The sequence below is a fragment of the Drosophila pseudoobscura genome, chromosome 3, assembly GCF_009870125.1.
Source record: "Drosophila pseudoobscura strain MV-25-SWS-2005 chromosome 3, UCI_Dpse_MV25, whole genome shotgun sequence".
In the NCBI taxonomy this organism is placed as follows: Eukaryota; Metazoa; Arthropoda; class Insecta; order Diptera; family Drosophilidae; genus Drosophila; species Drosophila pseudoobscura.
Window position 1 is genome coordinate 22,758,422 of NC_046680.1, and position 24,299 is coordinate 22,782,720.

Below are 24,299 nucleotides of genomic sequence, written 5' to 3' on the forward strand. Positions count from 1 at the left end.
CAGAGTGCGTAATGTATTCAGGGTGTCATCTCTAAGCGCGATATCAGCTGTTACCCCGCTGCAGCAACCCAACAAACAAAACAAAATATTGGGGCGGAAAATTCACTTCTCACCCGTTTTCCTTGGCTGGTAAATGCCCCAACAAATGGCCACCAACCGCTGGCAGAGTCGTTTGTTGCGTGTTCTCGTAATGGCCATCGCCGACCTCAAATTCAATCAAAATAGAATTTAAATCAAAAACTAAGGAACGAAATTCTACGTGTTTTGGTGCTGAATCCCAATTAAACCTAAGAAAATCGTTCAAATTGAGTGCAATTAAGCAGCCATTAATTGTGATTGTGATTAAATAGGCAAGCAGAAATCAAAAGAAAGTGTTTCCCACATTCCAGGCGCCATAGGAAGAGTCGCCAAAGGAGTCTCCGTTTGAATGTAAGTAACTCCAAAAACTAATTCGATTTATGATAAAAACATTTTGTGGTAAAAATCCACATCCCGTGTTGTATTCGGGTATTTCTGGGAAAAATCAATAGGCCAATTGCTTTCCTTCTCGAGAACTGCGCACGCATGTCCCGCAGGGTGGACTTGCCACCTGCCACTCCCACTGCTCGACGTCCTCCTGTTGCGGTCCAGCAGCTGTTGGTCCTCGCATCCGGCGTGGGCGTCCGGGCAGCTGCTGCTGCTGCTGCCGCCCCACACTCCTCCACGTGGGCTAAAAATAAACCTCTTTTCTGTTATTTGCCAATTTCCTTGGCCCCAGCGAGCATATGGTGCAGCCAGTCATCAGGGCGGAACGGAACGGGACACACATTTATGTTGCCTGCCGCCAGGCGCATGGCCCCCCTTCCGTCCCCCATGAATACTTTGATACGAGTGCGGCTGCCTTATCGTAGTGCAAATTTGACCGACAACGATTGACGTCAGGAATCGGAATCGGAGTTGGAAATTGAGTTAACAACACAGTCTATGGACATGGACAAACTGTATCCAAGGGCTGGGGTTGATGCGTTCGTGTTAGAGTCTTCAAATATTTGCTTAGTTCCCCAGAGTCCTCAAGTAGTGGTGCTTCTGCCGCTGGGAAACCTTTGACCTTTGTGGGGGAGAGGAGAGCACAGACAGCCGCCACTCAACCTTCACCTTAATGCGACGCAAAAAGTCATTGCATGAGCCTTGACTTGAGCAGAACAATGGCTCTGGTTGGGCTGGATGCTTACGCTGACTCGTACTCCTCCAAAGTCGTGTGACATGTGTGTGTGGGCGGACGTATGGTTTTTTCCTTTTGCGCATCGCTTTATTGGTGGAAAAGCTACGCCCTGATTATGATGAGAATGATTATGCCTGGCCCTGCCCCTCACCAGCTCCAGGCGGACCACACTGGCCCACTCTGATTGCTAGATTAAGTGTGAAGTACGCTTATTGTTTGCTTTCATTGAAAAAGATGATAGCCGGAAGAGGAGGTCCGTCCGGGCTTTCAGTCTTACTATCCTCAGGATAGTCCTTTCCCCTGGGTAGCAGCCAGATTAAGGACCGCAGCTTAGAGAGGACTCTACTCTCTACACTCCAACCGCAACATAAACGGCTTCCAAAGTATCATGAATAAATAAGGGAAAATACTTATTCCGAAAAAAAACAGAAAGAGTGGACCGCTCCCCAGGCGTCGACCAAAAGGAGTACAAGGATGGGCGTGGGGTTGGGGGTTGGTTTGGGGGCTATGCAATAAACATAAATTTTCGGTGAGCGCGCGCGACATTAAAACCGTTATAAAGAGGTGAACCAAGAGTTTTCTCCAAGAGTGCTATCACCTGCTCGGAAAAATGGCTTCCCGGGCCGAGCTGGGGCAATTTTTCGTCCTGTATTATTAATTGTGTTAGCCAAAGAGGGGACTTGCGGTTTCCCAAAATGATTTATGTTTTGCTGGTGGCTGCACTTTTAAGTGCTCCCCATTGGAGTTGCAGCTGTAGTGGCCTGGGAATGGGGCGTGGCCCTCTGCCATTGCGGTCTACTACATCACGTGTGGTCAGGCGAGGTCCTGCTGCTATTCCATGTTTCCTATAAGTATGCCGCAAAAAGAGCTACAAATGGAAAATGCTTGCTAATAGAGCGACTATGCGGCACCGAAAGTTACAACATTCTCTGGCCCGAAGTGGTGGAGGAGGGGGAGGGGCATTCCTGAAGCAAAAACAACAGTAAACCAACCTTGAAATTATGAGAAAAACCAAAGGAAATCGAATGAAAATGGTGAGTAGGGCAGAGAGTGGGCATGGCAGAATATTTGCCTCCTGAAAGATGATTCACCATTTGGCTGGGGTGTTTCTTCCTTCCTGTTCCTTGCATTCTGCTCTTTGTATGTATGTAGGTGCCCACTGCGGCTGGGACGCGACTGTTGTGCCACACACACTCACGCACACAGAGAAAAGCTTGGCACGAACATTTGCCCGAATGAGTCATCCGCTGGGACAGAGGGAGAGGGAAAGAGAGAGAGACAGAGAGTATGTGTGTGTGTCTGTGCCTTTTTGCGTGGGGCAGGCTTTGCTTTCGTTCTGGCTCCTTCTTTTTGGCTCCTGCCCCTACTCCTCGCTCTGCTTTTACTGCCTGACGCTTGCCTTCTTGGCAATAATTTAACTAACAAAATCGCATTTCATTTATGTCCTAGACCTAATGGAGGCTCCTCCTCCAACCCAGACCGCCCACTGCTAAATTGTCGGAGCAGGAGACCCCACGTGTCTGCTGTCATTTGAAGAGTACTCATTCCTTCCATTTTAAAAAGTTGACTGCAATGCAAGCACTCCCCACATTCAAGAATGACTCATCTTTCAGCTTTCAGTTTTAAATCTCCACTCCATGGAGTGTGATATTTTAATTGGTCGCCAGATTCTGCCCAGACTGTCGCTGAACTTCTGCTTCGATTCGAGGATGATGCAGCAGTAGCTCGCAAAATGGAAATTGAAATGGTTTTTCTCTGCTCTCTGCTGCTCGTGAACTGTCAATGACATTTGACAGCGGAAAGTCCTTAAAGCAGCGTCGAGGAAAATTGGAAATTGCGCAGCCAACAAAACAACGCGTTCAACGTCAACGACCCGCCTTCACTCCACCACTCCTCGACTCTGCCCCTGCGTCCCACACACGCTCGATATTATTTGGGTTCCCTTCGGTCTGTGGGTGGGAGGGTCAGAGCTCCTCTTATTTCACATCCAGCCAACCACTGGCTTTTCACACGCACTGTTGCCTAAAATAAAGCGAACTCTACATTATAGATGTATCTGCAAGAACGTGCATGCAGGAAAATCACCCGAATAAACTCTCTCTGCGAGCACACACGATCGCTCCTGATTTTAAACCACTCAAACTCTCCCTCTCTTGTGGCCTCCTTCGCTTAGTTTATTGCTGCTAGTTTTCGTTTTTGGTGTTTCGGGTGTCGGTGGCTTCGGCTCGACGATGATCGTATTGATGATGAGTAAAGCCGGAATAAGTACATACATACATACGTATGTAAACTCAAGTCGTATGCTTTTGCTCATTTGCGATCGGCACCCGGAACTGCTCCAAGATTGCCTTGAGCCGAAGGCCTGTGGTAGCCAATTGTTAGCCAGAAACAGTCCCAATCCGAAACAGTTTATATATACATATCGACCACATGGACCTAGTAGAGACCTATGCACTCGTAGCAGTAGTCTTAAGACTCATAGATACTATAACTATCTGATAGGATTACCTTGACAGATTACCTGTGTAGACTGGAATCTTTATAGGCCGGTAGCATTTTATCAGTCATGCTCTTGGTAAGTACAGAAAAATACGAAAAATTGAACAAGGAACCTCTTTGATATTAGGATAAGTTAAATAAATGGTGAAAAAGTTAGAGTTTATGCGTTTCCAATGGTTTTTGACTTTAAAGCCAAGACTCAATTGAGTTATGACTATAAAACACTATTAATAAAGAATTCCTATCCTATCGAATTCTATGACTTTTTCTCATTAACAATTCCCTAGAGTTCTTTAACTTGGTAGGGCGCACTCTTTAAATGGACATACTTATTCAAAAGACTTTCACAGGACATACATATAGCCGCCACCAGTATAAGATTGTCCTGGAAATCTCCTTCCCCTCCATGGCTCTCCATAGCGCTACTCCCCTGTCAGCGACAGCGACAGCGTCAGCGTCAGATTTCAATGTCAATGCAATTACGGGCGGAGGTGGAGGTGGAGAAGCACACAAATGAAACTACCAGCAACATAAAAAAGTCAGAAACAGAGCCAGCGCTCGTTCTGTGCTGTTCTGTGCTGTGCGTCAGGCAACCACTCGACAGGAGACGACGCCAGGCGGTGGGAAATCAATAGGAAAAGTGGGAAAAGCGAGAAAAGCACCACACATCCACATACACAATTCACAATTCATTTTACGTCATCAGGCAGAAGCCACTCTGCCAGCAGTTTCAGTGGCAAGGGGCTGTGGCAGTAGCAGCAGCGACAGCGGAATGGCTCATAATAAGATCAAACAAACAGTGGCGGCCGGCGGTGTGTGTGACAGTGGTGGGAAGAAGCAGAGTGCGCACCTGCTTTATTAATGAAATTCTTTATGCTAAACGATGACGGGCCCACTGTCCCTTTATAAAATTTATCAAATTATTGGCATACCCATATAGTAAGAGTACGAGTACATCTTGCCCCCAGCTACTGCTCGGCGTCGTGCCTGCTCAGGACGCATGCGCCCGGATAGCGGGCTGGTCGAAGCAGAAGCAGCAGCAGTAGTCCTGGCAGCAGTCAGCTCTCGACCCGACTCGGATTCACTGTGTCGTCTACCCTCAAAGGGTGCAGTTCGTTCTGGTCTCGATTTGATTCGTGTGACTCGTGCGCGTGTCACAGTTCTGGCCTGTCCATCGATTTTGTGCAGAAAATAAAAAGAAAAGGCAGAAAGTTTTCCTTTCCCCAGTGAGATACGCTTCGAAAAATACCCCCAAGAGAAAGCTCAAACCGCAGCCAAGTAAAGAAATTCCACCATCAAATTATCAAACAAAAGAAATATCCAAATAATAACCCAAAGACCCAAACGAAGTGCAAAATTTTCTCTGTTATACAGAAAGCCAGACCCCCCCTCTCTCGTATATATGTATACACATATACGAATGTACATATATATACCTAATATATATCCATCGAATATATATACCAATCTATAACTGAGTAAAGAAGGGAAAAATAAGAAAGCTACGCGAATGTGCGCTTTTGGTTACTTATTGTTTTTCGCCCTATTGCTAACTACAATTCTGGTGCTGTCCATCATATTTGCCACGACCTCAAAGCGATCCATGTTGGACAGCTTTATCCTCGTATTTAATTACACACAAGAACAACCACTACAACAACAACAACAACAACTACCACAACAACAACAAGAGGACTATCTGGAACAGCCACAAATGTTCCTGAAACAGAAATTCTTTTGAGTTTTTGAATAATAAATAAGTCTTAGGGCAGACCAAAAAAAAAGGGAAAAATCAATTGGTAAATGCTTCAAAAAATATCTTTGCAAAATTTCATCGATTCGAAAATCTCAAGACATTTTTCATCAGTTTAATTTTTTACATAATTTCGATATAGTTTTCTCTTTTTTTTTGCATCTTAACCATTGGCTACAGTGGCCTCCAGAATGATGTGCTTAGTCTCGCTTCTGTGTAGAGTCCGTGGGTGGATGGATGGATGGATGGAGAGTGTAGAGATTTGTCCGCTCTGTGTCCGCGGCGAAGGCAACTTGAAAATTTATTAATAAAGGTCAAGACGAGCTGAGCGAAGGATATGCTGTGTGTCCATGGAAATGCCTTGCCTTGACTTGCCCCCCCGGGAAACCATAAAAAAAACCACTCCAATAAAAGCGAAGGATTCTTTTTGTCGTTTGCCTTGGCTGTTTCCTTGTCTCCGGGTGGAACCTTCCATGAGCACGAAACAAGTTCAAGTTGAAGGACCATTTCGCTTGTGTGGAAATGGATTCAGGGGATAGTTATCATTAAATATCATCTACCAAGTTTTTTCTTTTCCTCTAGCCACGTTTTATATTGTCTATGATTTCCCTCAGTCTGCATATCATGGAAAATATTATACTCAAACATTACACAAGTATTAAGCATGTTCCTCTCTCCCTCTCTTTGCCTCTATCTCTGCCTAACACTCTCCAATTTCTTGCACTGCTTGAGGCGTCTGCGCAGGGGCTTCTCTGGAGACTTTTTCCTCAATCCTGCTGCAGACTGTTGCATGTTTGCTGTGACAGATCCATCAAAACACACATAAACAAAAGTATTTTGCTCAGGTAAACAACAAGAGAGAAACTGAGACGGAGAATGAGAGAGAGAGAGAGTTGCGCACTAGAGAACCATGCGAGAATCATTGGAAGTGCCCCCAAAGCTTAGGTCTCAACCAGACTGTCTCCATATTTCAGGACTCGACTGTGCACAAGTATAAAAATTTCATTGTTCGACGAGAAACAACAAATAAAACAGTTGTTAAAAAATACATTGCGCTACTTTGTGTGAGCCAAAAATCATTAATAAAAATATAAAAAATATAAAAACATTCCATTGATAAACATTTACGAGAAATACAAAAGTGAAGAGAATACATTATTGTAATATGTGCAACTCAAGGGAGATCTTTCTTCAGTAAGCCAGAAACTAATTGGCTGTTGCTTAAAGGTAAATGGAACTAAAGATTCCTATTGAAAATTCCTATATAAAACATGAGGGGTGTGATTGCCTTTTCTGTTCTTTGCTTTTTTGCTTTTGAGTTTGCTTTTGCCTGTGTGTTTTTTTTTTGTTGCTTGGATGACTCATTCGAGTGGCCGACACTCGTCGTTTTACTGGAAGAGAAGAGCGTGTGGCAGAAGTACATATTGTGGAATGTTCTCCACCCCCCATTCTTCGAGTGTGTGTGTGTTAGAGAAACTACAAGTCCAAGGGGGCGGTAAAACTATTTACAAGAATTCAAAGTTCAATAAAAGTACGAATAACTTGAAGGAAGGCTGCCATCTCTTGGAATTGAAGAATACGAAAGAAAGATACATATAGAAAGCATAGAAAACTTTATATAACGATATCCCGGACTAAAAATTGTATTCTTTATTATGGTTACGGTCTTCCCCTTGTTTTTTTCCTTGGTGCTTGAAATCCCTTCCACACCCCCAAAGAACTTCTACGCCCACCCAGAAACCCACAGTCACACGAGTACCGCCTCCAATTCGAATTTCCCTGGCGACTTGCCCTGGAAATGACTCATAACTGAAGCTTCGGCCACAGAAAATACTCGTACTACTATCCACTACACACAGTTGAGGCAATTATAAAACACTAGCACTCCACATACGGGGGCGAGGTCGGGGCTTGGGCCCTCCTGGGACTTGTATGTGGTTTATAATATCGTATTTCGTACCCTTTCACTCCAGTTAACCGCAGAAACCAGGACACGAGACACTCCAGCGAGACACAGAGCCAAAGATGTCGTCGGTTAAGGTGGCGGTGCGAGTGCGCCCCTTCAACTCGCGCGAAATAGGCAGGGAGTCGAAATGCATCATCGAGATGACCGGGGCCACCACGGGTAAGACCCACACAACAGACACATCACCAGAGACTCTCATCCTTGTGATTCTTTTGCAGCCATAACCAATCCGAAGGTGCCGCCCAACACTAGTGAGGCGGTGAAGCGCTTCAACTTTGATTACTCCTATTGGTCCCATGATGTAAGTCGATGTCCGGACAGGAGAGCCATATATAATCCTCCCTCGTTTCCATTTGCAGCCACGCGATTCGGACTTCTCCACACAAACGATGGTCTACAAGGACATTGGCGAGGAGATGCTGCAGCACTCCTTCGATGGCTACAACGTGTGCATCTTTGCCTACGGCCAGACCGGTGCCGGCAAGTCCTACACCATGATGGGCAGGCAGGAGGAGCAGCAGGAGGGCATCATTCCCATGATTTGCCAGGATCTCTTCACTCGCATACACGATACCGAAACCGATGAGCTCAAGTATTCAGTAAGTCGAGAATCCATCGAGAAGTGTCCATAGGATAGTATAGCAGTAATACAACAATCGAAATCTTAGGTTGAGGTCTCTTACATGGAGATCTATTGCGAGCGGGTGCGGGATCTGCTGAATCCCAAGAACAAGGGTAATTTGCGGGTGCGCGAGCATCCATTGCTGGGTCCTTATGTCGAGGACCTGTCCAAGCTGGCAGTCACCGACTACCAGGACATACACGACCTCATCGATGAGGGCAACAAGGCACGGTATGTATCTGTGGATGAGTTCTGCTGTGATTTCCCCCTATATACCCTCTCTTTACCGATCTTTAGAACTGTGGCCGCCACCAACATGAACGAGACGAGCTCTCGCTCCCATGCCGTATTCACCATCTTCTTTACACAGCGTCGCCACGACACGATGACCGACCTGACCACCGAGAAGGTCTCCAAGATCAGCCTGGTGGATCTGGCCGGCTCCGAGCGAGCCGATTCGACTGGTGCGAAGGGCACCCGCTTGAAGGAGGGAGCCAACATCAACAAATCCCTGACCACCCTGGGAAAAGTCATCTCCGCTCTGGCGGAAGTCGTAAGTTTCTAGGATCTAAGATCTAGTATATATTCCTGACAAAAACGAATGCTTTATTCCTTGCTCTCTCCATTAATCGCTGCCTTGTGGCTTCCCAGTCTGTAAGTCATCCAGATTTGGTAGATCCCAAGCCCCCATTTGATACCTGAATCCCGTTGCAGGCATCCAAGAAGAAACACAACAAGAAGGCCGACTTTATACCCTACCGCGACTCGGCCCTGACTTGGTTGCTGCGCGAGAATCTGGGAGGAAACTCGAAGACGGCCATGATAGCGGCCATCTCACCGGCGGACATAAACTATGACGAAACCTTAAGCACACTGCGGTAAGCAATCCCAATCCCCACATAAGTAGAGCCCCGTGATGATGTCAATAATGAAACCCATAGGTATGCGGATCGGGCCAAGCAGATCGTGTGCAAGGCTGTGGTCAACGAGGATGCCAATGCGAAGCTTATCCGCGAACTTAAGGAGGAGATACAGAAGCTGCGCGATCTCCTGAAGGCCGAAGGCATCGAAGTGCAGGAAGGTAAGCATTCCCAGCAGATCCTTAACTTAGAATACCTTCGACTAGGCCTAAACATAAGCCCCTAACACACACACCCACACAATATACAGACATTCTCATGTAACCCGAAATTACTACATACTTGCCACACTTGCAACAAGAATATGTACAAAGAAACGCTATCCAATCCTAAGTTAGCCGTAGTCGTTAAACCCTTCTAAAACCAACTTAGAAACCAAACAACAACCCAACCTATTTCGTTTAGGACCCGATGGCAAGGTGGTGTGCGAGAAGCGCGATTCGAATAGTAAGTAGAGCCTACAATCTCTCAGCGCTAAAAAACCAACAAAAAACAAAAAGCAAAAGCCAAACGGCTTCACATGCAAAATGTTATCCAAAGTATCCAAATGGATATGTACAGTGCGTTTCCGAGCCTAAGGACAACCAAAGAATAGCTAAGGAATATAAGCTAAGAAAGTGTCAACAAAAAGTACCCTACAGTGTCGAAACGCACTGTGCATGGCCAGATATCGTAAAAACATGTGTATGTGTACTACGTCTGTAATGTGCTGCTGTATCGTATCTAAAGCTTCTAAACAAATCGCTTCAGGACATATACATATATCCCATACGATAATCACCAACAAGTCCTCCTTAAGTTGCCTTATTCTACACAAACACACACACACACACACACGAATAACCAGCTGCTGAGCGGCAGAGTCTCCTGTCCAGGCCAGAGCTCCGCAAGGTTCCTCGGCTGGTCGGGAGGGGACTCCTCGCCATCATATTTTATATGGACTTTTCCTTTGTGTTGCCCTGAAAACAGAAGAGTGACAGGCCCAGACTCCTTGCAGTCCTGGCAGTCCTTTAGGGCTAGACGTGGACATGCCAGAGTGTTAGGCCATCCTCCCCCAATCGGCAATTGCTTTTTTCCCGTATCTAACTTCAATATTTATCCAATGTATCTGTTTCTATATTTATGCCATATTTTGGTGCCGATTTCTAAATGAGAAGAAATCGCTCTAATGTTATCATAGCACGCTTATCACTGCGCTTGTGGCGTTCTTAAGTCTGAGTCAGAGGTTCCTCCCAGCTAATTACCGTTCCAATTTTTGCAGAGGATGAGCTGAACAAGTCGACGACGGGAATCAAGTCGCCCTCGAAGTCTCGTAATCGCAATGGCTCCACCACGGAAATGGCCGTGGATCAGCTGCAGGCCAGCGAGAAGCTCATCGCAGGTGAGTAGTCATCCAATCGATTCCACAGGACGGCAGGTCTGATCACTCCAATCCTCTGCCATCTTCTGCAGAACTCAATGAAACCTGGGAGGAGAAGCTGAAGCGCACCGAGGAGATACGCCTGCAGCGCGAGGCGGTCTTTGCCGAGATGGGGGTGGCCGTCAAGGAGGATGGCATCACCGTGGGTGTGTTCTCTCCCAAGAAGACGCCGCATCTGGTGAACTTGAACGAGGACCCCAATCTGTCCGAGTGTCTGCTGTACTACATCAAGGATGGGCTAACCCGCCTGGGCACCCACGAGGCCAATGTGCCGCAGGACATCCAGCTGTCGGGGTCGCACATCCTCAAGGAGCACTGCACCTTCGAGAACCGCAACAGCACCGTGACCCTGCTGCCCCACAAGGATGCTATCATCTTTGTGAACGGACGCCAGCTGGTTGAACCGGAGGTGCTGAAGACCGGCTCGCGTGTCATCCTGGGAAAGAATCACGTTTTCCGCTTCACCAATCCGGAGCAGGCACGCGAGCTGCGCGAGAAGATCACCGAAAACGAGGCCGAGAACGAGGTGGAGAAGGCCGACGCCCCGCAGGTCGACTGGAACTTTGCCCAGTGCGAGCTGCTCGAGAAGCAGGGCATCGACCTGAAGGCCGAGATGAAGAAGCGGCTAGACAATCTCGAGGAGCAGTACAAGCGCGAGAAGATGCAGGCCGACCAGCAGTTTGAGGAGCAACGCAAGACCTACGAGGCCCGCATCGATGCTCTGCAGAAGCAGGTCGAGGAGCAGTCCATGACCATGTCCATGTACAGCAGCTACTCTCCAGAGGATTTCCACCAAGAGGAGGACGTCTACAGTGAGTGAACCACACGTATATTATGTGGCTAAACTTCAGGTTTTATCCCGGTTCTATCGATAGACAATCCCATGTACGAGTCCTGCTGGACTGCCCGCGAGGCTGGGCTGGCGGCCTGGGCCTTCCGCAAGTGGCGCTACCATCAGTTCACCTCGCTGCGCGATGACCTCTGGGGCAATGCCATATTCCTCAAGGAGGCCAATGCCATTTCCGTTGAGCTAAAGAAGAAGGTTCGTACCCCACCTGTCTTTAGAGATTAATGTTATCTTGAATGTCTTTGCTCTTTGTTGTTTCAGGTGCAATTCCAGTTCACCCTCTTGACCGACACCCTGTACTCCCCCCTGCCACCCGAGCTGGCCTCGAGTGTGGCACCGCTGCAGCAGGAGGACGAGTTCGGAGCCCCGCCCGTGTCCAAGACCCTGGTGGCCGTAGAAGTCACGGACACCAAAAACGGAGCCACCCACTACTGGTCGCTGGAGAAGCTCCGGTAAGCCGGTCCCTTCAAAGGAGCCACTGCCACTCCTGCTCCTCCTCACACTCATTTTTTCTCTGCACTTTCGTTCGAAGTTGAAGCTGGCTTTTGATTTGTTGGTTTACCTTTACGTTCCGTTTGGTTTGGTTTCATTTCTGGTACGTGCATGGTGGTTGTAGTTCATGGATTCGAAGTTTCTGTCAAAGTGCTCTAGAACATTTTCAAATGATTTCTTACAAACGATTGTCTCGCGAAGATCACCGCCACCATTTACGCCTCAACCCTCATCGTCATCTCAAAATAACAAGCCCCCAGGCCTTGAAAAAATGTTGATTTGTACTTTTTCGGTTCTCTTACAAACCAACCCGAAACCCAATCCAAAACGAACCCGAAACCATTTTAAATCCCAACCAAAAATCCTGGATCATTTTGACCTTATCCAAGATATCGCCTCGAACTGATGCGACAGATATACAATGTCGAGAGCCCGCCATCATCCATGCTATTCGATACGTCCCGAATCGAGGCCTATAGCGGACCACAACCAGACGGCCACTGCCAAGGCCACGGCCAGACTCAGCTGCTGCTGCAAGTGGAGCCCAATCCACAGCCTCCCGAAGCCGTGAAAAGAGCCAGCGAGAGAGCCTCACCAGCACGTCTGACATTGGCCAATCTGATACCTTCTAGGTTTGCTTGGAGCATCTGTTTTTCTGCTTTTTTTTCTGTTTGCACCCGGTACTCGAAATGGTAATCTCTTTGAGTATCGGGATTGCCCGTCCGTCTATAGCTTTCTTAAATGTTTTCTGTACAGTTTGTAGCAATTGTCGCATCCTTAGTTGTAGATTTATGCCTGTGTAAGTGCCACTGCATGGCTTTCCATATTGCTTGGCGAATCGCCTAATTCTCTCTCTATCTGCACCCCCCCTTTTCCAATGCAAGTGTTAGCTTGATACTCGTATGTCCTTGCCATCCCGAGAGTAGTTCTCATTTTGGGGATTCGTTTCTGCCTTTTGCAGACAACGCCTGGAGCTGATGCGCGAGATGTACCACAACGAGGCGGAGATGAGTCCCACCTCGCCGGACTACAACGTGGAGAGTCTCACCGGGGGCGATCCGTTCTACGACCGCTTTCCCTGGTTCCGCATGGTCGGACGCTCGTTCATCTATCTGAGCAACCTGCTGTATCCCGTGCCGCTGGTCCACAAGGTGGCCATTGTCAACGAGCGTGGGGATGTGCGAGGCTACCTTAGGATCGCCGTGCAGCCGGTGCTGGATGAGGAGTCGATCGACTTCAACAATGGGGTCAAGCAGTCGGCCCGCTTGGTCTTCAACGAGGACGATGCCAAGCCCAAGTATCGAGCCCTTAACGAGAAGGACGACGTGCAGCGGTACATCGATAATGGAGGACACGACAGCAAGCTGGAGGGTAAGTCTCTATCTCTACAAGAGGCTACGCCCTTATTTAAGCCTAAAAATCCATCCCTTCCCTTTAGCAGAGCTCGAGGATGTGGACTCGGGACGCGGCATTGACTCGAACTCTGCCTCGGACTGCCCCGAGAACGCCGAAGAGCCGGGCGAGCATCTGCAGGTGGGAAAGGAGTTCACCTTCCGCGTGACGGTACTCCAGGCCACTGGAATTGGGGCCGAGTACGCAGACATCTTCTGCCAGTTCAAGTGGGTACAAAGATCATCTCCTTTTGATATTGCTTTAATAGAATCTTTGTATCCCCTTACCCCGCAGCTTCTTGCATCGCCATGAGGAAGCTTTCTCCACCGAGCCGGTCAAGAACTCGGCATCGGGCGCCCCTCTGGGCTTCTACCATGTTCAGAATGTAAGCCAAATCCATGATTTCCCTATATCAGAGCTTTTTCTTAGTTGGAGTTGCTTTTCGTAGATAACTGTGCCTGTGACCAAGTCCTTCATCGAGTACTTGAAGACCCAACCGATCATGTTCAAGATCTTTGGCCACTACCAGACGCATCCCCTGCACAAGGATGCCAAGCAGGACTTCGTGTCGCGGCCACCGCCTAGGCGAATGCTGCCCCCGAGCATACCCATCAGTCAGCCGGTGCGCAGCCCCAAGTTTGGACCCCTGCCCTGTCCGCCCTCATCCACGGTGCTGGCCAAGCACGATGTGCTGGTGTGGTTCGAGATTTGCGAGCTGGCACCCAACGGAGAGTATGTGCCTTCGGTGAGTGGAGGAACAACCAGAGCAGACCAGACCAGAGGTCATACTAGCTACTAATCCCCCCACTAATTCGCCGCACGCAGGTCGTGGAGCACAGCGATGATCTTCCTTGCCGCGGGCTGTTCCTGCTGCATCAAGGCATCCAGCGACGCATTCGCATCACCATTGTGCACGAGCCCACACCTGAGGTCAAGTGGAAGGACATCAACGAGCTGGTGGTAGGACGCATACGCAACACTCCGGAGTCCTCGGACGAACAGGATGAGGATGCGTGCGTGCTGTCGCTGGGTCTGTTCCCCGGCGAAGTGCTGGACGTGCCCGGTGACGATCGCTCCTTCTACCGCTTCGAGGCCGCCTGGGACTCAAGTCTCCACAACTCGGCGCTGCTCAATCGCGTCTCACAGGGCGGCGAGACCATCTACATCACACTGAGCGCTTACTTGGAGGTCAGTCGGAGCGCGACACTTCTCATACGTCATGCTTTATGCGTCCTTCTTTCAGCTGGAGAACTGCGCCCGCCCGGCCATCGTCACGAAGGATCTGAGCATGGTAATCTATGGGCGCGACGCTCGCACCGGTCCCCGCTCCTTGAAGCACCTGTTCTCGGGCCAGTACCGCAATCCGGAGGCCAACCGACTATCCGGCGTCTACGAGCTGTCGCTGCGTAGAGCATCCGAAGCAGGTAGTCCAGGTAGCAATTCTCATTGTAGTTGTACTCGTCGTATCCCGCTAGCCAGCTCTTGCCAGCCAGCTGCCACACAGATTTCTCTCTGACACGCCCAATCCTCCCATCCACACAGGTGTGCAGCGTCGTCAGCGTCGCGTGCTGGACACCAGCTCCACATATGTGCGTGGGGAGGAGAATCTGCACGGCTGGCGGCCTCGCGGCGACTCGCTCATATTTGATCATCAGTGGGAGCTGGAGAAGCTGACGCGCCTCGAGGAGGTGGGACGAATGCGGCACCTGCTGCTGTTGCGCGAGCGCCTGGGCATGGACACCAACCCGAATCCGACCACCAAAACGGAGAAGGATGTCTGCAATCTGGCTGCCCGTGCGGCCACCTCCCCCGTGCACATGGTCATTCCTCAATCGCCACAGACGCCGGTCAAAGATCCGCAGCAAATCATGCCAGAGCGCGAGTACAACCAACGGGAGCAGGATCTCATGCTCAAGTGCTTGAAGCTTGTGCAAGGTGAGTCGGTCTTCTATGGCTTTCCATCATCCCTTGGCTAATGATTGGCCCTTTCCAGCTGGACGCTATGCCAAGAACGAGGCTAATGACACGCAGACCCAATCGGATGTCTCGCCCAGCGATGAGGGCTGCGCCGACATGACCGTCAGCTGCATCTCCAGCAACTCCATGGAGTGAGTAGTCGCCAAACAATCCCTCCACTCATCTTAGTTAGAGAGCTTCTACTGCATCCATCTGGCTTTCTTGGTTTATTAGAACATACAAAATTGGCACAACACACCATAAACTAGCATCCACCCATCTTCGATCATCCACCCACCTCCTCACAGAAACACTCTGTGCATCTCTTTATTGGGAATCACTTACTTCCCAGAGTCTATGAACTATACTTTCCTAGTCCGGGACTTTGTTAGTCACTATCTAGATCTTATGACACCTATTTAGTGTCTCCTTTCTATTGAAAAACCCGATGAGAGGCTACTTTTTGCTGCTTGTTGTGCGGGGAACAGTCACTACGTAAAATGCACAGAAGCAGAGACACCTCGAAGACATATCCAGGCTTGCATTGGCAGGGCACTCCGCAGTGTGTGGGGCACGACAGCGATTTGAAAAGGCAGGTCTCGGGGCAGACGCCGCCACAGCGTACCATGGTGGCATTGGGGCCACAGAAGCCCGGGAACGGGTTCCATATGTATTTGTCGCGATCCGGGTCCGGGATTGCGTCATGAACCAACACATCGCTCATTTCCATGACCACAACGAGAGCTGGCAGCAGCAGAAACAGACTCAACCGAATCATTCGGCGTTTCGTGACTAACTGAAACCCAATCTGTCGAAAAGCTGTTGTTCCATATAATCGCCCAACCATCCGATTCATTCCAGCGCAAAACTAACAAAAAAACACAATTTATTTTCTCAATGACTCGAGACTCAAAAACAATCCTCCAATCTTTACATCTGTTTGTTTTCCTTTGGTTTTCTTTTACACAAATTAGAGACAACAAATTTGTAATTCGACGCAGGTAATTTTCCGTTCTATCCAGAGAACCCAACCCCCTAATCCTCTCCACCCCCCAGTGCGACCTTTGGCTCACATTTGCTCCACCTCTTTCCCGCAGGCTATGCTCGCCGGATAGGGCCGATGCTCCGAATGGCTGGGAGGCCCCTGCCCCGGCCACACAACCGGCTCTCCCGCTGCGGCTGTACGTGCCGGAGCTGGAGGAGATTCGCGTCAGCCCTGTGGTGGCCCGCAAGGGCCTGCTGAATGTCCTGGAACATGGCGGCTCGGGCTGGAAGAAACGCTGGGTGGTAAGTCAATGGTATATGCGTCTATATGCGTCTCTTCTAAATGCTTTCCATTACAGACTGTGCGTCGTCCTTATGTGTTTATCTATCGCTCGGAGAAGGACCCCGTTGAGCGGGCTGTCCTCAACTTGGCCACGGCCCAAGTGGAGTGCAGCGAGGATCAGGCAGCCATGGTCAAGATACCCAACACATTCAGGTGGGCTATGATCTGTATTTGAGTAGGGAGACTTTTGATCTAAACTGAACACTCTTTACAGTGTGGTGACTAAGCATCGGGGTTATCTGCTGCAGACACTCGGCGACAAGGAAGTGCACGACTGGCTCTATGCCATCAATCCTCTTCTGGCTGGTCAGATCAAGTAAGCTCCATGTTACCCAATAAAGAACCATTTCTAATGTTATCATCTCTCGAACAGATCCCGCCTGGCGCGACGCACCTTGGAGCCGGCCAGCCAGACGGCTTCCCAGATCCAGGCTAGCAGTGCCGCGAACGCGAACAGTGCGAACAAATGAGATACGATCACGATGGAGTCCGTTTTGGTTTACTGAGACGCAGGCTATGGCTGGCTACAGCGCTTGAGCTTGGCCAGCCGATTGATCGGGCGGCGGCGGCAGCAGCTGTCCACCGATTAAAAGCTGAAAGGATTCCATCGGGATAGCAGGAGATTTATGTAGAGATTGTAGAGCAAAAGCAAAAGCAAAGAGCAAACCAAATGCAAAGCGTACGTAATTATTAAGTAGAGAAAGCAGCAAACCGACGGATTATTGTATTTTGTAATTAGTTGGCTCCGGCCGAAGGTACTAGAAGGCAGTAGAACGCTCCCATCCCATCCCGTACGAAGGCTGATAGCCCTACTTCTGGAAACCCTTACACATCCGATTGAGTTTCGTGTTTTCTGGAGATTTTTGTACATAGCTTTAGTTCGTTTCGATTGTATAAATATTTGTTAATTTATTTCGGTTTTCACGTGATATTATGTTGATCGGTTAGAGTACTACATATATGATTATTTCGATTCAATTATGTGACTATTGCGCAGTGCTTACAATGCATTTTAATGGAGAAACACACACACATACAGACACACATCTATATATACATATATATAGTAGGTATATATAAAGATTTATTGTATAAAACCTATATATTTGCTGTGTATACACAAATTTTCAAGCATATAATTGTATCGCGTATTGTTTAAACTTTAAAGGAAACGAAGCAAAAAGAAAAGTCAAGGCAATCGAATGCCGCAGATAAATATTATACCAAAAAAATATGTGTGTGTTAGCGAAAGACCGTACAGTATATAGGATATAGGCGTGCATAAGCGAGGCAAAAGCTCAGCAGAATTGCGAAATCTCGATTAACATAACGACTACTTGTTAGATCTATATATACACAGATATAGAAAGATATATTCATATATATGAAGCTATTTTACACAGGAGTTATGAATCACTTGAATGGCCCTGCTATATATATATATATATCTGTAAAAGTTGCCATATAACATTTTTCAAGTGTTGACCGCTTTAAGGCTTTTCCCCAAAAAAAAAAAGACACAATCACACAACCACAAAGCAGTTTTGTCGCTTCTCTATGCTCCCACTCGGAACCACCTGCAAAGCTTCAAGCAACAAATTATGGAACAAAACCAATTGTAGTTTTGATAAAACATAATTTAAATATAAAATTACGAGTAGTACGCCACGGCCACCTGTACATTTCCCAGTAAGAAACTCAAACTGAAACTGAAACTTTTTGCTTTTCACACGCTATACAAGAAATGTCACTTGCATTCTGCATTCTGTATTCTGCTTTCGGTTTAGAGCACGAGCTTAGGTCAGGTTAATGGATGATATTTAATATGGCAGACAATAGGAGCTTCTCTTGTGCCCGGATCACAAGTACGGAAGCTCCCTATGTTGTCGATGGAAGCGCTTTCCTTTGTGTCCTTCGGACACAGAGCGTTAAGCCTTCGTTAAGCTGGAGATTGGATCAATCAAGTATTCGATTGGGAATTGGAAATGAAGCCGAGTTTGAACTTGAGTTTGTGTTTATTGTAGCAAAATGTAACATTTGTTAACCTATTGAATTAATTTCGAATTGTAACATATTAGAGAATTGTAATTACAATAACCATTGTACGAGCATATATACGTTACGATACGATATCTATGTAATATCCAACAATATTTTGGCCCCACAAATTAAAAGGCACACAATGCAACACACAAAGGTCCACAAGCGATCTACTGGCTATGCGAGTTGGCGAGCCACAGCTCCACTTATATATGCATATATATAGTACATAAAATACATTTCAAAATCTATCTAAATATATACCCCTCTATATGTACATCGGATATACATATTTGGAGAAAGACGCGACAGGAGATGAGATGAATGCCGGCCACCTTAACGAATGAAAGTTAACAGATCAAAGCGTAACCTAAGCAGAGCAAATGCTAAGGGTATGCTCAGGCAAAGTGTCGGCCAACTTGGAATCGGATCGGATCGGACCGGATCGGTAGTTGATGATAGTCAGAAACCGGAAGTAAAACCAGAAAACAAACCTATGCTATGTATGTATAATCAAACCAATCGATATATGCCAGGGCGTATCACTATTAAAGAAATATAAAATAAAACGGCTTTAAATAAAATCTGTAAATTATCAACTGGTTATCGTACTGCGAGGCCTCTACTATATGCTTGACCTGTAGGGGATTACAGTTATACAAGCCGAATCGAGTCTGACACACATATTTCTGTATTTATTTACATGGTATGTACTTCCTGATCGACTAGGCCAGTTCACGAGGCATTCTATATAGAACGCCATCGTGGTAGACTTTCTACAGTTTCAGAAAGTCTTATGCAACCATGCATAATGCAAGTTGTCAAGGAAACATTGTATTCATCCAGTTTGCTTATTGGAGGTGCAGGGAATGGGATTTGAGATCTGAGAAAGGCTTACTCTTAGCATTAATCTCGGGTTTAAAGATATCCCGAAGCCAAAAGGAATTCCAGTAAGATGTGCATTTCCTGAGCATTGCATAATGTCTTCTATATAATCCAAATCGAATTGTTAAGAATTAACTAAAACAATTGGTTTATATATGGACACGCTCTCCTACGCGATTACACTTCTCGAAGCCGAACAAAGCTTATAGATGATTCATCTTCAATCTGTTCGAATGAATTATTTATTTCTGTATTATTGCAGGGCACTGCCTGTTCGCTTAGACCTGTCCCTGATCTCAATCTCTATATATTGTGGGCAATGGTAGAACGCATTGCTCAGTTAACCAGGACTACCACAAGAATGAAGTCCATCCAGGCCATTTGCCTCGCCTGCTCAGTGATCGTAAAAAATAAAGGCTAAATATTTCGAATTTCAACTCAAAATATGTGAAATTACAGCTGCTGGGATCCGTTACTAAAACCGTGTCTGCTGAAGGACTGGATATCGATAAGATGGCCAAGTGCTTTGACTTGTGTGTCGAGGTAGCCTCAGTCGTGGGTCTGAAGATTGTGCCCACCATCAAATCCCTGGCGAAATGCGCTAAATTTGAGCCCATGAAGACAAAGGATCTGGATCCTACGGCGGTGCTGATGCTGGCCTATCAGTTCATCCAGAAGATCGTCGGCAACCAGAAGTGCCTGTTGAACACCATCCAGGAAACAAGAGATCTGCTCGCTCCGTTTGCCACAACGTTCTCTACATTAAAGTGCCTCACTGACTAGGATTGTTTTTTAGGTTTTTGTGCATAGCTTTTTTATACCCGATACTCAAAATGAGTATTGGGTTATATTAGATTTGTGGTGAAAATGGATGTGTGTAACGTCCAGAAGGAATCGTTTCCGACCCCATAAAGTATATATATTCTTGATCAGCATCAACAGCCGAGTCGATTGAGCCCTGTCTGTCTGTCCGTCCGTCCGTCTGTCCGTCCCTATCAGCGCCTAGTGCTCAAAGACTATAAAAGCTAGAGCCACGACGTTTTATATCCGGACTTCTGTGGTATGTCACTGCTACAAGTATATTTCAAAACTGCCCCGCCCACTTCCGCCCCCACAAAGGGCGAAAATCTGTGTTATTCCAATATTCCAAATTCGAGAAAACTAAAAACGCAGAATCATAGATAATGATCATATCTATCAGCTTGCTGAATCTGGATCAGATCAGATAATTTTTATAGCCAAAAGGAACAAATCAATTTGCAGTGGCTACGCAGCTCCCGACGTCACGCTCAGACGAGAGATTCTGTCTCTCTCGCACGCACTCTTTGTCGTGTCGTTCAATATTAGCGGCGTCTGCCGGATGAGAGCCATACTGACTAAGTATCGGGTATAAATGTAGAGTTGCGCCGTCCGCAGCAACTCACAACGTTCCCCCTCGTTTTGTCATATGACAGGGACCCTTGAAGGGTCGTCCATCGTTATATCTATAACGTAAAATCTATAAAAAAGCGTATGAAATGAACAACCGTATGAAATCGATTGGGGTAGTCAGCTTTATAAGTGAAGAAAACAACATTCGCTTTAGAACAGTGCCTTGGGTAATTGCAAGCATGAAGAACATTCTGCTCATTGGCTGTCTGTTGGTGAGAGAAGCCATACTATCCACAGATACTCGGATTGATGGATACACTTTGTGTCGGTAGCTTATGGTACCCTTTCTGTGGGGTCAGGAGTACAACCTTGGCGTAATAGACATATGCTGGAGGATTTTCCTGGAAGCAGCCTCCACCATTGCGAACCGTGGCATGCCCCTCATCAAAGACCTGGTAAAGTGTACCAACTTCACGAACAGCGTTGATCTGGAGAGCATGGACGTACCGATGCTCATGATAACGGGATTCAGCTTCCTGCAACACGTGGCCATGGCCACCGACTGCCTGTGGAACATGACCGATGCGGTGGCCCAGATTCTAGAGCCCCATTGGAGCAGGTATTCCAGCTATCAGTGCAGTTACATTGGTGTTCCGCAAAGCTGCCTGCCCTTAGCGGGCTGAAGCGGACTGTTATGGCAGCATATAAAATGAGTTTTCATGCATGTCTTATATACTCCGTAGAGTTAAAAAAAAGTAAGACAGTTCTTTAAATGAATTTCCAGCATGCAGTGCTTAAAACCCGCATTAATCCTGAGCTGTTTCTGGGTAATAAATACTTCTATAGTGAGCTGTTTAAGTCCTCGACTCCTTTTGTAGATATTAGCGAATACCCAGTCGTACAGCCTCAAGCAGATTGGCGTCTGCTCCCAGATCTTCCTCGAGGCAACTTCAGACCTCACCAGCAAGGCTATGCCCATTGTGAAGACTATGTTCGAGTGCATCAGCTTCAAGACTTCGGAAAATTTGGCAGCACTCGATACCAGAACATTCAAGGATGTGGCCTCCAGGTTTCTGGGAGAGCTCGTCCAGAATCCCTCGTGCCTTCTCGATTTGGCCACCTCGATAAAAAAAATCTTGGGACAGCATTTCGTGCGACTGAAGAACTATAGATGCATGTACCTGGGTGTGGCGCCGTCCTGTATACCCAAAGATTTATAAACAACAAATGAAAGAGCAGCCTGTATCTCGCAACGAGTTACGTGTACATTGGTGAAACTGTGAAGCATATAAAAAGTACTTAGGTTCATATAAAAGCAGCTCAAACCATGACAATGCCGCACAGTTCTCTCATACTACCCTCGGCATGCAAAGAGTGAAGGTTTCACTGCTCCTCGGCTGTCTGCTTGTAAGTGTTGTGACTACGGGATTCATACTGTTATATGTATGTGATTTAGCAGAGACGGATCGTCTCTTAGCTGTTTCAGTTCAGACCAACCGCAGGGCAGAAGATCAACCTGATCAAGGTAGGGAATTGCGTTGAAGCGGGCCTGGAGCTGACGGCTAGCCTCGCCATCCAGATCATGCCCATGATGAAAGATCTGCTGCAGTGCGTGGGCTATTTGCCCAAGATCAGCACTGCCAGAGTGAATAGGGTGCAGCTTCTGGTGATCATCTACCAGTTCGTCCATAAAATGTTGATGGGCGAGCGTCTTCCCTGCCTGATGAATGCCTACATGACGCTATCGAGCGTCGTGGGTCCTTACTTGGAGAAGATGAACTCCTTGCAATGTTCCTATTTGTTTGTGAAGCCACCTCTATGTTGAGAAATTCAGAATAAAAAACGTTGCATTTTAAAAGGAAAAAAGCAAATCTAAATCGCCGTAAACGTGACTCATTGGAGGCGTGAAATTTATTTTTACAGAAGGCAGCGAGCACTGCAAATTGAATTATCCTGTGGCCTATAAATAGGGCACGATCTGTGGCTGGCTGCAACGTTGGGTCTGGAGCCGTTTAGCCGAAAGCATCAAGACAGAGAAAGCCCGAAAATGAATCTGCTTAAAGCCGCGCTATTGCTGAGCGCGTTGGTTGTAAGTAGAGCACGGGAAGTCCATCAGTGGATCTTTCTCTCTAATCTCTGAGCAATCCCCCATCTATATTAGGTCTTGTCTGAGGCCGGGGAGGAGTCAGGGTCCATAGACTGGGAAAAATGGCTGGAGTGCACCCATATTGGCGCCAGAGCTTCGGCGCAAATACTGCGACGCACCATCCCCGCGATGCGTGTATTATATCAGTGCATCGACTTCGAGCCTCTCCGCGACCCCGAATTTAGTCAACTCAGACTTCTCAAAAACATCTACAAGTTCCTGAAGCTATCTGTTTACGACAAACAGAGCTGTCTGCTTGACCCCCTCAAGGGAGTTGTCAACACCCTCGAGCCATACGTTGAGAGGATTGATAGCATGCACTGCTTGGACTCCTAAATATTCAATACGTTTTTCAATATTGAAATAAAATGCAGAGCATTCGAGAGCCTGCCGTCTGTTCTAATTGAAGCATGCCAAAACTGACAACATGTTTCTGATTTAATTTAGGGATATGGCAGACCAACAACATGCGGATCCTAGAAATCATATATATTATGATTCGAATATCTGTCGTTTTTATAAGAAAATCCTTGGTTCCTAAACGTAAAACATTTGAACATTACTATCATTATCATTGCCTTTATACTTACATTAACATAAATACATATGTACATCAATATTCGGAGAGATTTGACAGTCCTGTTACCTCTGGGGAGATCAAAAGTAGAACCCATCGTTTATCCCTTGATAAGGGTATTATATAATTATTATGAATGGGTTTCAATGTCATATGGGAGGCTTTTAACGCATTAAGCATTAAGGTGCGAAGAGATCCTTTAGCCATGGCCAGAAGCATGACGAATACAGTTTTCTCAAGCTCTATAAATAGAACAGATGATTGATCAGACACTTCATAGCTGGGTCCGATCACAATGAACGTGCTTAGGTCGATTTTACTGCTGAGTTTCTTGGCTGTGAGTATCTTCAGCTAGATTTCCTTATAGTAATCTTAACCAGTAAAGACTGTCACGACCCACAGATTTGCCTGGCCCCGAAGCAAACCGATGCACAGGCCATAATTAACCCCCAATGGAGCAAGCTAAGCAAGTGCGCCCAAGTGGGCGTCGAGGCGGTGGCCAAGGTCGTCACCAACGTCATTCCAGCGGTCTACGAGATGCAGATATGCTCCTTCTATACGGCGCTTCCACCGAAGGATGGCAAGCCAAAATCATCGATATGGTACCTAAAGAACATTTATCGGTTCTTTAAGAAGCTGGTCGTAAATAATCCAAAGTGCCTCAAGCTCTTGGTGACCCAGGCAACGGAACTGATCAAACCATATTCCGAACAAATCGAGGAATTGGAATGCCTTCAGGAGAAAGACTACATCTTGTAGAAAGGATATACACACGTGGACATATATGTATATGTATAAATATATCCCAAATTGCAATATATCGAAAGCATTTGCATGCAAAAATATCAATCAGATCTCAAAGATTTTCTAATAGTACGAATAACC

At 47.0% G+C, this 24,299-nt stretch overlaps 7 protein-coding genes and 1 long non-coding RNA gene across 17 annotated transcripts; 6 read left to right on the forward strand and 2 right to left on the reverse strand.

The window, feature by feature from the left end:
- The first annotated feature begins 32 nt into the window (after positions 1-32).
- On the forward strand, positions 33-18,587 carry unc-104 (kinesin family member unc-104). Of its 8 annotated transcripts, none has more exons than XM_015185305.2 (28): positions 33-429; positions 7,427-7,578; positions 7,638-7,720; positions 7,779-8,018; positions 8,088-8,272; positions 8,339-8,594; positions 8,693-8,695; positions 8,756-8,919; positions 8,983-9,122; positions 9,367-9,408; positions 10,223-10,342; positions 10,414-11,193; positions 11,257-11,423; positions 11,490-11,680; positions 12,110-12,352; positions 12,682-13,091; positions 13,159-13,339; positions 13,407-13,497; positions 13,561-13,857; positions 13,938-14,300; positions 14,356-14,545; positions 14,655-15,047; positions 15,106-15,220; positions 16,043-16,069; positions 16,166-16,355; positions 16,412-16,548; positions 16,610-16,711; positions 16,769-18,587. In XM_015185305.2, the coding sequence occupies exons 2-28, from the start codon at positions 7,479-7,481 to the stop codon at positions 16,863-16,865; spliced, it is 5,307 nt and encodes a 1,768-aa protein (XP_015040791.1). In that variant the 5' UTR covers positions 33-429; positions 7,427-7,478; the 3' UTR covers positions 16,866-18,587. The 8 variants fall into 8 exon arrangements, with proteins under 8 accessions (XP_015040791.1, XP_015040786.1, XP_015040795.1 ...); XM_015185300.2 differs by lacking the exon at positions 33-429 and adding an exon at positions 6,450-6,680; XM_015185309.2 differs by lacking the exons at positions 33-429; positions 8,693-8,695; positions 12,110-12,352 and adding an exon at positions 6,548-6,680 and having other exon boundaries at positions 13,162-13,339.
- LOC26533344 (uncharacterized) lies at positions 4,977-6,595 on the forward strand. Its single transcript, XM_015185310.2, has 2 exons — positions 4,977-5,499; positions 6,428-6,595. Exon 1 carries the CDS (start codon positions 5,211-5,213, stop codon positions 5,439-5,441), a length of 231 nt encoding a protein of 76 aa, XP_015040796.2. The 5' UTR covers positions 4,977-5,210; the 3' UTR covers positions 5,442-5,499; positions 6,428-6,595.
- On the reverse strand, positions 15,273-15,943 carry LOC4805678 (uncharacterized). Its single transcript, XM_003736920.3, has one exon. The coding sequence runs from the start codon at positions 15,922-15,924 to the stop codon at positions 15,502-15,504; it is 423 nt and encodes a 140-aa protein (XP_003736968.2). The 5' UTR covers positions 15,925-15,943; the 3' UTR covers positions 15,273-15,501.
- On the reverse strand, positions 17,465-19,424 carry LOC117183488 (uncharacterized). The gene is made up of 2 exons (XR_004468575.1): positions 19,139-19,424; positions 17,465-19,073 (listed from the first exon to the last, which is right to left on the reverse strand). It is a non-coding gene; the product is annotated as an uncharacterized lncRNA (long non-coding RNA).
- A 148-nt stretch (positions 19,425-19,572) lies between these two features.
- Positions 19,573-20,115, forward strand: LOC6899094 (Accessory gland protein 53C14c). The gene is made up of 2 exons (XM_002138975.3): positions 19,573-19,723; positions 19,780-20,115. Exons 1-2 carry the CDS (start codon positions 19,640-19,642, stop codon positions 20,101-20,103), a joined length of 408 nt encoding a protein of 135 aa, XP_002139011.3. The 5' UTR covers positions 19,573-19,639; the 3' UTR covers positions 20,104-20,115.
- A 744-nt stretch (positions 20,116-20,859) lies between these two features.
- On the forward strand, positions 20,860-22,557 carry LOC6899095 (uncharacterized). Of its 3 annotated transcripts, XR_004468748.1 has the most exons (4): positions 20,860-20,963; positions 21,024-21,518; positions 21,570-22,098; positions 22,169-22,557. XR_004468748.1 is itself a non-coding variant. In XM_033378155.1 (3 exons), the coding sequence occupies exons 2-3, from the start codon at positions 22,057-22,059 to the stop codon at positions 22,514-22,516; spliced, it is 390 nt and encodes a 129-aa protein (XP_033234046.1). In that variant the 5' UTR covers positions 20,946-21,518; positions 21,570-22,056; the 3' UTR covers positions 22,517-22,557. The 3 variants fall into 3 exon arrangements, 2 of the variants coding, with proteins under 2 accessions (XP_033234045.1, XP_033234046.1); XM_033378155.1 differs by having other exon boundaries at positions 20,946-21,518; XM_033378154.1 differs by lacking the exons at positions 21,570-22,098; positions 22,169-22,557 and having other exon boundaries at positions 21,024-21,549.
- A 97-nt stretch (positions 22,558-22,654) lies between these two features.
- Positions 22,655-23,260, forward strand: LOC4805681 (accessory gland protein Acp53Ea-like). Its single transcript, XM_001362003.4, has 2 exons — positions 22,655-22,780; positions 22,853-23,260. The coding sequence occupies exons 1-2, from the start codon at positions 22,739-22,741 to the stop codon at positions 23,171-23,173; spliced, it is 363 nt and encodes a 120-aa protein (XP_001362040.2). The 5' UTR covers positions 22,655-22,738; the 3' UTR covers positions 23,174-23,260.
- Positions 23,261-23,620: 360 nt separating this feature from the next.
- On the forward strand, positions 23,621-24,268 carry LOC4805680 (Accessory gland protein 53C14b). The gene is made up of 2 exons (XM_001362002.4): positions 23,621-23,751; positions 23,817-24,268. The coding sequence occupies exons 1-2, from the start codon at positions 23,710-23,712 to the stop codon at positions 24,171-24,173; spliced, it is 399 nt and encodes a 132-aa protein (XP_001362039.1). The 5' UTR covers positions 23,621-23,709; the 3' UTR covers positions 24,174-24,268.
- Positions 24,269-24,299: the final 31 nt, after the last annotated feature.